Genomic DNA, 10305 nt, shown 5'->3' with positions numbered 1-10305 from the left:
CAAATTTGTGTACTTTGCCAAGTCCTGGTTGTCTCTACAAATGGGCAGTGAGAACACGACAGGTCTGTGTTGTTGGGTTTTGTTGCTCGGCACTTTGGGGTATTTTTCAGTGGTGGTGGTGGTGAAGGTGCCTCCTCCATCCACTCCACCTGTCGCCCCATTCCAAGATTTCCAGACTGCTGGCCACCCATTAGTCCAAACTTTGGGGAAAAGTGGAGAAATCAGGCACATTCCTCTTTGCTCTCCAAGGAGCTTTGTGCTACTCTTGCCCCCATCCCAGTTTACCTCCAGCCCCCGCTGCGGCGGCTCCAGCTCTTCGGGGAGGTGGCCTCCATCCCTTGGCCCAGAAGTTTCAGAGTCTCGCAGGACACCCCAGTTCAGATTTCCCAAGTCGTTCTCCCCACTCATCCCTCAGCTCCCAGCCTTCTGAGACCGCCAGGCTCCTCAGGCACTGCTGGGTCTGGGGCGAAGATCACTAACGAGACCCTGGGGCTTTGGATGAAGCCAGACCCCTAAGTGGGCCCAGGGAAACCTATTAAGTAACTTTTCTTACTGCAAGCATCCCTGGGATCATGGGAGAAGAGGGGGAAATGGTGTGGTGCAGTTGGACTGTTCCCCACTTTCTGCAAAGTCCTCCTACAGCCTACTGCTGTTTTATCATTTGCATCCAGAGAGGAACTGCTGTTTGATCTGGGCTGTGAGGGGTGAGTAGCATTCCAGGTGGGGAAGGGCACTCTGATAGGAAGAAGTATGCAAGGTCAGGGAGGAGCCCAAGACGGTGGCACGTCCAGGCTGCTATGTGGCTTGTGGGAAAGGCACGGGCAGGAGATGGGGCAACCAGCAAGGCCTCCATGTCATGATGGCCGGAACTTGCACTTCTTCCACCCAGGATTTGGGTCACCTGCTCAGGCCAGACTAGATCTCTCCCCTCCCAGTGTCACTGCTGAGACACCTATTTCCTCTGGGGCAGCAGGGTGAGCAAGGTGCCCGTCCAGCTGAGGAGCCAAGGATTTAATTCAGGCTGCAATTTGGGGCCTGGTGGCCCCGAGTCTGGGAATGGGGGGCTGTTGCCAGCAAAGGGAAGTTGGAATTGATGTCAGTGACCTTGGACAACTTTCCAGGAGGCCTTGGAGGAAGAGCTGCAGTGTGGGTGGGGGTGGGGGGATCTGAAGGAAAGGAACAGAGCCCAGGCCCTTGAAGGCTTCGGGGTCTTGGCATCAGGACACATAGGCCAGGTGACATTGGTCTGCCACCTGCCTCTGCCACCCTGGCCTCTGCACATCCCTCTCCTCTCTGCCACTCGCTGCCTGGTCTCTCTGGAGATCTTGGGCCGGGGCAGAATGTGAGTGACACACGAGGAGCAGGAAGCACACGGCAGGACTCAGCAGCGCGTGTCAGCGATACGTTCCCCAGCAGTTCCTGTGTGCAGGGAGGGCTGTGTGCCTTCTGGACGTTACACGTGTCCACCTTCACTACAGTCCTGTGGGGCTGAGGAGGCTGCTGGGGTTGCACGAGGTTAAAACTCTATGCTGTCTGTGCTGGTTGGTGAAGCAGCTGAGACGGAACAGGTGTGTGTGAACCCCAAGGTGCCACTGAGCCATTGTGACTCCAAGAGAAACAGGGATGGACTCCTGCTGGGGGCGGAACTACAACATCACCTCCTGAGGCATTCCCAGGGCCACAGGGCCTGCGACTCCCATCAACGGGGACAGGCGAGGAGTCAGTCCCACAGGGAAGTTGGGGCTTGGGCCCCAACATCACAGACAAACTGGAAACCACAGCTCCTCACTCAACCCCGGGCATCCCTGTTATCTGAGGCCACCCCAGGGCTGGGCGGGTGATGCAGAAGGCACCCCACCATGCCGCACACACTGCACATATGTGTGGGAAAGAACACACACACACACACACACACACACAGGATGGCTAGGAAGAGCTGTTTTGATATGTACCCTGGCCTGAGGCTCTTCGAAGATCCATAAATTGACAACAGCAGGCCTAGTCTAACGCCTCCCTTGCTGACCTAGTGTTCTAGATTAAGATAGTGCCCTTCAGACTCCTTGAATGGGCTCCTAAAACATCAAAACATCTTTAAAAAATGGTTTACCTTGGGCATATGAACATTGCCACAGACACAGCTTTCGGTAAAACCTTACAGTATCGGAACTTTGAGAAACTGAAGATTGTCTGGGTCCAACTTCATCTCATGGGTGAGGAAAGAGGCTGACACACTGTGGCCCCCTCGCCATCACCCAGCCATGGCCAAGGATGGGGTTCACAGTCCACGGTGCGGTGGCTGTAGGTGTGGGCTGTGTAGACGTGGGCTGGAGGCCCCCGCAAACAGCCTTCTGGGAGGAGAGGGAGCCCTGGTCACACGGAGGATCAGCTCAAGGACGGTGGGGTATGCACACCAGCACCAGCACGGGCCCAGGAGGGCGATGGATGGGCTTTGATGGACATCCACCTTGGGGTGACACGTGCGACAGCAACTCGGTCTAGCCAGTTGAGGCCCCTCAGGTAAGGTGAGCTTGCATAAGGCCTCCAAGGGGTCCAGTTTTAAGGATTAGGTGTAAGAAGAGAAAGATGAGAAGAATGTGTCTCTTAGTTGAGCAAATTAAGGGAATAGCAGCACCTTTGGTGGTGGGGTGGCAGGTGAACAGGACCCCCGGTAATTCTGAGGGGGGCACTGGCCTTGAAGATGACCAGGAACGTGGACTCCCTCTCAGGTCGACAGCAACTCTAATGACAAATGCTGAGGAGCACTTTAGGGGAGGAACCCGCAGAAGGTGGGAACAACTGTCTGTCGTGAAGGGACATCACAGGGACACAGGAGGCAGACATTTGCTGAGAAACGGGGATTAATTCCCTCGCTAAATCAGTGAACAACAAACACGACTCATATCTTCAATTCGAGGAGACCGAGTTTCATGGTGTTGCCATGACAACCGTGGGATGAGTGGATGACACCGAAGCTGCCTGGGGGGGCAGGGGTCCTCACCCAGACATAGCCTGTGACTTCAGCCCAGCTCTTGACTGTAGGTGATGTGGGGACTGCAGGGCGTCCCAGGAAGCACCCCCCTCACCACGTGCAGGGACAGGTCTGCTCAGGACATGCGAGTCACGCATCCACCCAGAACCCCGTGGTGCCAGCGTGCAGCAGGGTGGGAGCCCCAAGTCACACGACGAAGGGCGGAAGAAGTGTGTGAGCTGGGCCAAGGACTTGGGGCCAAACCTCGTCGGCAAAGAAGGAAGGGAGAGTTAAGTGAAAAATTGTCATCTGCTGTTTGGAGTGTCGCTGATGTTGGCGGCGCTGGAGACTGTAGGGCCAGCTGGGGTCCCCCGTGATCTCTGGGGGGAGAGAAACCTGGAGAGGTGAGAGAAAAGGGAAGCGATCCTGGAGGTGTGGGGTGCAGGAGGGGGGTTCCTCCACAGTGACTTCTTTTTCTTTAAGATTTTATTTGAGAGAGAGAGCGCAATCCGGGGCAGAGGGAGAAGGAAAAGCAGACTCCACGCTGCACAGGGAGCCCGACACAGCTCGGTCCCAGGACCCTGAGATCATGACCCGAGCGAAGGCAGCCGCTTCTCAGCCGGAGCCACCCAGGTGCCCCCACCGTGACTTCTGACTTTGGACTTGGGCGCGAGGCTACCTCCAATCACAGAAGGTTGAGGAAGTTTCCCAGAGAAATGATTCATTACTTAGGGACAGGTGGAGTCGGAAGTGTTGGCAGGATGTGCAGGTGGCAATGCTGTCCTAAGAGAAGAGGGGGGGCCCGTCGGGGGTCGGGCTGCCCGGCGCAGCTTAGGCCGCGGGCGTGCGTGCTGTTGTTCACGGAGGCTGCGTAACATGGAGCAGGGGCACACCTTCCCCTGGGATGGAGTCAGAACCGAGGGGCCCAGGATTACCATGGGGGTGTCCTGAGTCCAGCTCGGGGGAGAGCTAGAACACGTAAGTCAAACAAAGGACAGTGAAGGACAGTGGCCAGGACCGGTGAGGACGGGAGGGCGCGCGGCCTATCCACCGAGAGCGGGGGGTGCCATTTCCCCAGGGACAGGCCCCTGTGGGCGGGGCGCTCTGGTGCTGCCCGGGCCCCTCACCTGGGAGCTCCGTCCCAGGAACAACCATCTCCATACCCCGAACCGGCCACTCAGGAAAGAGCCTGTTCCTTCGGAACTCGGAGCCCTCGGGCCACTGTCCACTCAGGTGAGGCCCGTTCCTGACCTTCCTCCCCGAGGGCTGGCTCCTCGGCTGCCGGCTCGGGATGCTGGGAGCGCCTGGGGCTCAGCCGTTAGGCCTCTGCCTTCCGCTCAGGTCACGTCCCAGGGTCCTGGGATTGAGCCCCACACCGGGCTCCCTGCTCAGCGGGAGCTTCTCCCTCTCCCTCTGCCTGCTGCTCCCCTTGCTTGCACTCTCTCTCTGTGTTAAATAAAATCTTTAAAAAAAAAAAAAAAGGACGCTGGGCAGAGCTGGGGGCTGGGTGGGCAGGTGTGCAGAAGACATCTGGGTGCCTGGACGAGTGCGGGGCATGAAGGTGGGGGAGAGCAGACGGCGGCGGCTCCAGACCTCTGAATCCCTGGAGGACATTCCTGGAGTTCACCGGGCGCTGGCGTCCCTGGTGCGGGGCGAGTGACGGCCCTGTGTTTTCGGGAAGCGTCACCGCGAGCCCCCTCTCTGGCCTGGACGCCTGTCCTCCCGCAGGTCCCGACATGAGCTCCTGGCCCGCGTCCAACTGGACGGCCCCAGCCGAGTTCGTGATCCTGGGTTTCTCCGGGTGGCCCCAGGGGCTGCGGCTGCTGCTCTTCGCCTTCCTGCTGCCGCTCTACCTGGCCACGCTGGCGGGAAACCTGCTCATCCTGGGCCTGGCTGTGGCGGAGCCTGCCCTGCACACCCCCATGTACTTCTTCCTGGGAGCGCTGTCCGCCGTGGAGGTGGCCTACACGCTGGTGCTGACCCCGCGCATGCTCGCCGGCTTCCTGCTGCCGCCCGCCGGCCTGGCCGTGGCCCGCTCCACGTGCGCCGCGCAGATGGGCCTCTTTGTGGCGCTGGGGGGCGCCGAGTGCCTGCTGCTGGCCGCCATGGCCCTGGACCGCTACCTGGCCATCTGCCGCCCCCTCTACTACCCCCAGCTCATGAGCACGGGGCTCTGCTGGGGCCTTCTGGCCTCCTGCTGTGCCGGGGGCTCAATCCTGGCCTTGGGGCTCACCACGGCCATTTTCCAGCTGCCCTTCTGCCAGGGGGGCTTAGTGAACCACGTCTTCTGTGACCTCCCGGCGGTGCTGCTGCTGGCCTGTGGGGACCGGCAGCTGCAGGAGCGGGTGCTGCTGGCAGCTTGCCTGCTGCTGCTGGTGCTGCCTCTGGCCCTGATCCTGCTTTCCTATACCAGGGTGCTGGTGGTCATCCTGGGCGTTGGGGGGTCTGCAGGCCGCCGCAAGGCGTTCAACACGGTGGCGTCGCATCTCACGGTGGCCGTGCTGCACTACGGCTGCGCCACGGCCATGTACGCCAGACCCCTGAGCAGCCGCTCCCTGGAGGAGGACAAGCTGGTCTCGCTCATCTACATCAACCTCACACCACTGCTCTACCCGGCCATCTACACGCTGCGGAATCGCGATGTGCAGGGTGCCCTGCAGCGGGTGCTCAGCGGCAGGACGCCAGGGACCGTCCACCAGGCTGATGGCAACTAACACCATGCCAGGCGGCGTCTGTCCTGAAGTCTCCCTCACTGAGGGGGAGCCTCACCATTCCGGAGCCATCTGCGGCACCTACTGGACATATGCCCGAGTACAGCCTATGAGGACTCCAGAGGACTCCAGAGTCGGACCACAGCCTCATTCTTTGGTTTCTATGACCAATCCAAGCTCAACAGTTCCTGTTGATGGCTGTGCACTGTAGGATGTTCAGCAGCCCCTGTCTCCACCCAGTAGATACCAGCAGCGCACCACTGATCCCCCTCGGTGATCAAAAATGTCATCAGAGATTGCCAAACATCACCCAAGGGGCAAAATCAGCCCTGGTTAAGAACAACTTCTCTGAACTCTGGCTACACAGTATCTTTTGAAGAGAAATGAGTACTACTGCACAAGAAGTTTATGGCTGAGTTATTTATAGTAGACCAAATCTGAAAACAATCCAAATGTCCATGAACATGGAATAGACCCAAAGATGGGGCACCTGGGTGGTTGTTCAGTTGTTTAAGTGTCTGCTGATCTCGGCTCGGGTCATGATGTCAGTGTCATGAGTTCAAGCCCCACACTGGGCTCCATGCTGGGCATGGAGCGTATTTTTTAAAAAGAGGGGTTACCTGGGTGGCTCAGTCAGTTTAGTGTCTGTCTATTGATTTTGACTCAGGTCATGATCTCAGGGTCGTGAGATCAAGCCCCCCATCAGGCTCCACACTGGGTATGGAGTCTGCTTAAGAGTCTTTCTCTCTCCCCTCACCCTGTCCTTCCCTCCCCATTCTCTCTCTTTCTCAAAAAAAAAAAAAAAGGTTGGGGGGCGTCTGGGTGGCTCAGTCAGTTAAACGTCAGCCTTTGGCTCAGGTTGTGATCCCGGGATCCTGGGATATAGCCCTATATTGGGCTCCCTGATCAGTGGAGAGCTTACTTCTCCCTCTGCCCTCCCCTCTTCCTGCTTGTGCTCTCTCTCCAATAAATGAAATCTTAAAAAAAAGAATATAAGGGCACCCGGGTGGCTCAGTGGTTGAGCATCTGCCTTTGGCTCAAGGCATGACCCCAGGTCCTGGGATCGAGTCCCACATCAGACTCCCCGCAAAGAGCCTGCTTCTCTCTCTGCCTATGTCTCTGCCTCCCTCTGTGTGTCTCTCATGAATAAGAAAGTCTTAAAAAAAAAAAGACACAAACAACTTGTGGCATATTTGTGCAGCAGAATTCTACACAGCAATGAGAAAGAATGAAGTCTTCCTGCTAGCAGACACAGACCTAATACCCAGTATAAGAAATGAGACACAGAGTACACACCTAGTGCTTCCCAGCACATAAGGGTGGATGACAGAATCTCTGTGCTGGTTGATATGACCTGGGGGAAGGGTCTGGGTTGGCCCAGGCACTGGGAGATCGGGCACTGGAGCAGTTCTATATTCTGACCTGGCTGCTAATGACATGGGTATACATGTGTTCGAATCTTCATGAAGATGCTGGCTTCAGATCTGTGCACTTCGTTGTATGTAACATAAACTATAGCTGGGTTCAACTGTTCGCCAAGTCAGGCAAGCCTTTGCTCATGCTTTATGCCCCTGCTGTGCCCACTCTTTTCCTCTTGTTCCACCTATGAAAATGCCTTCCTTCCCTCAGTGACAACTACTGTGACTCCAAAATAAAATTTCAGCACCAGCTTCACTTCCCACTCACCTACTCATGCCCCCCACAAAACTATAGTTTGAGCTCTTTAAAGCCAGATCTCACACCCTATTCTTCTAGTTTGAGATCTGTGAACTTGGGAGGTTCTTAATAAATATCTGATGGGAGAAGTAAACCATAGGCAAAGCTCCTGGGTTGTCTGGGGCTCTCACATATGGGCTACGGCATAGCTCTTGAGTCCAACCAAGGAAAAGAATCTATAAGACAGAGTCCTCTTCTGGGGTCTGTCCTCAGAGTGTCAGAGCTGGCTGAAAACCTTAACCCCAGATTGTCGGGTCCGACTTAGCAATCAATGCAAGGAGCCCTGGAAGCAGCAGGCTAGTACCTTGGCATAGTAACAGAAAACTTGGTAGACCTGATTGCACCAGGGTCAGAGTCCCAGATTCTGTGGGAGGGAACTTTGCCTGAAAACATTCCCTGTAGACTCCATTTAGACACTCCAAGTCTGAGAAGCAGAACCAGTGCAAGCAGAGTCTGCTTGTTGGCTAGAGAAATAGCCTAACCCTGCCTGTTGGCTGGAGAAATAGCATACCTATGGAGGCTGGTTTGGAGCCTGGGGAGAACGGAATCTGCAGGCCACATGGAGGTTCAAGAATGGGGTTATCAACAGCCTCAGGTGACTCATGACAGGGTCTCTGTCCCTCTGTCTTCCCATGCCACCTGCTTTCTCACCTCTGTGCCTCCCTCAGGCGGGTCCTAGAAGGAGAACAGGATGTCCTCTTGTGCACAGGAAGTTCTGGCTGAAAGGCACATGTGCCACCCCCCGCTCCCCCGAAGCCTCCAGGTATGAGAAGGTCTTGTATTTTTAAGGGATCTGTGGCCCTCTGTGGTTGTGTGCTGTGCTGATTTTGCTCTAATTCATCTCCTGAGTTGGGGGTAGGCTCAGAGGGGAGGGGTCCACCAGGGATCCTATGATGCAGGCTGCACCTGCATCATTAGGGTGGGAGCCACAACTAAGGAGCTGTTTACATTTGATTAGCTTGCAGACCTCCCTCAGGCAAAAGCAGAAGCAGGTGTGGTGGATTGGGAGCCTTTGTCACCTTTCTAAGGAGGGGACAGGCCGCCCCTGCATCTGTGGGTAGTATCCCTAGGTCCCCGGGGCCTGGTGAACGGTTGCACACAGTGGGCCTCTGGCCACATCTCTGGGGCGGTATGAACAACTCAGCATCCAGCAAACTCTAACCCCTCCTGCTGTAATAAAATCTTTTAGAATACTGCACGAGTCTGGAGACACGTAGTTTCAAGTTTGGGGTTCTTTTTTCATCTATTTATTGAGATACAATAGACATGTAATGTGACATTAGTTTCAGGTATACAACACAATGATTTGATAGATGCATATATTGTAAAATGATCACCAAAGTGCAGTTAACATCATCATCTCACTTTTACCACATTTCTTCCCCTTCTGATGAGAACTTTTAAGATTTACCCTCTTAGCAGCTTTCAAATATGAGATCGTTTCTCAGTTTCAGATTCTCTATTCCCCACTGATCTGACCTTCAGACTATTACTGGAAAGATCTGCAGTGGATGTCCCCCATGGCCACTTCCCTCTCCACGGTGTCTCGTTCGGCCTCCCCAGGATGGGAGTGGACTTGCACCAGCGTGATGGTGACAGGTCATGGGCTGAACCCCCGGGCCCTCAGCCCTGATGCACCGGTGCTCTGCAGGCTGACCAGTCCAGGACCACTTCTGTGGGCTTTTCCTTCCACAAGGAGCTTGCTAACTCGCTCAGGCCTTGTAGATGGTACTTGGACTGTTTGCATCACGCCACTAGATCCTGTGCCACCACGTGCTAGGGTGAGGTCCACAATATCCCACAGGGTCGAAGGACAAGGTGTGACAGCAGTAAGGTGAAGAGCAACAGAGGAACCGCAGGCCCCGGCTGCATTTACCTTTGGAGGGAGAGCTGTGTCTTCCCTGAGCAAGAGGCCCCTATGGCATGAGGCAGGACTAGGAGGCCCGGTACCACCTGTGAGCACAGCTGTCAGGGAAGGGGAGTCTCTGTCCTCAAGGGCACACAGGGCCCTCTTTCGTAGCCCACACTTGGGCGGAGTTGCCACTCCTGTCCTGGCCAGGACCTAAGAGCCTTGGCCGGGTAGGTGCTCAGGTGGGGAAGCACACTCCAAGTCCCACACCTGCTGAGGGAACTCACCCTCTGGGGGCATTAACAGGTGGAAGATAAACCCACAGCATCTTCAACCAGCCCCTATGGTAATACTCTGAAGTCCAGGACTTCGGTTGCTTTTTTTCTAGCTCGCCCTTTGGGATGGGAAGGAGCAGCACTCTGCATGGGCAGTAGCCCTGTGGGGCCCCCAGATGGAACTACCCACCTGGGGGAGCCAGGGAGCCAGCCAGTTGCTGCTAAAAGGCATTCACCCCAGTCAGCTGCATGACACTATCATCCATTCCTGCGGCCTGTTGTGAGGACTTTGTTAAACAAGTGTGTGTTAACAGGATCACAGGTGCTGGTGGTCAGCGGGTTCAACAACAGGCCACAACAGAAACTGAGACAGAGTTTATTATTCACGGGGTCCTGGGGGGGGGGGAGTACACAACAGGCCTCAAGGGGCCACACGAGGACGTCAAGGCAGAAAGCAGAGAGAGACTGGACCCGCAGCACATGTCTTTATCAGGGTCCCCGGGCTAGGACCACACTGGTCAATTCAAACCAGAAAAGCAGGGTTTAGGTAAGCTCCACAGGGGTCTTGGCTAAGGAGCACATAAGGCGGACAGGTGCTGATAAGCAGGGGAGACGGCACTCAGGAGCATGGGGGGAAAAGCCACATGGGGATCTGACATTCGTTTGCGGCTCTGGGGCTGCCATCTGGGGGCCACCATGAGTCAGGTCCCCACAGACTGCTCAGCCAGACCACGCAGGTGCGGAGCAGTGATACTATCAAGTAGCTCAGCAGCTCTCGACAGGTGT

General features: G+C 56.0%; 1 protein-coding gene across 1 annotated transcript; it reads left to right on the top strand.

The window, feature by feature from the left end:
* Window positions 1-4523: 4523 nt before the first annotated feature.
* On the top strand, window positions 4524-5682 carry LOC129519875 (olfactory receptor 10AC1-like). Its single transcript, XM_055340701.1, has 2 exons — window positions 4524-4620; window positions 4697-5682. The coding sequence occupies exons 1-2, from the start codon at window positions 4524-4526 to the stop codon at window positions 5680-5682; spliced, it is 1083 nt and encodes a 360-aa protein (XP_055196676.1).
* Window positions 5683-10305: the final 4623 nt, after the last annotated feature.

This window comes from Nyctereutes procyonoides, unplaced genomic scaffold (genome assembly GCF_905146905.1).
Source record: "Nyctereutes procyonoides isolate TBG_1078 unplaced genomic scaffold, NYPRO_anot_genome, whole genome shotgun sequence".
NCBI classification, from domain to species: domain Eukaryota; kingdom Metazoa; phylum Chordata; class Mammalia; order Carnivora; family Canidae; genus Nyctereutes; species Nyctereutes procyonoides.
This window is presented reverse-complemented; position numbering and strand designations above follow the sequence as displayed.

Coding starts and splice junctions, on each gene's coding strand:
- LOC129519875 (XM_055340701.1), top strand. CDS start 4,524: ATGAAGGTGGGGGAGAGCAGACGGCGGCGGCTCCAGACCTCTGAATCC. Junction 4,621..4,696: donor GCTGGCGTCCCTGGTGCGGG/GCGAGTGACGGC, acceptor GTCCTCCCGCAG/GTCCCGACATGAGCTCCTGG.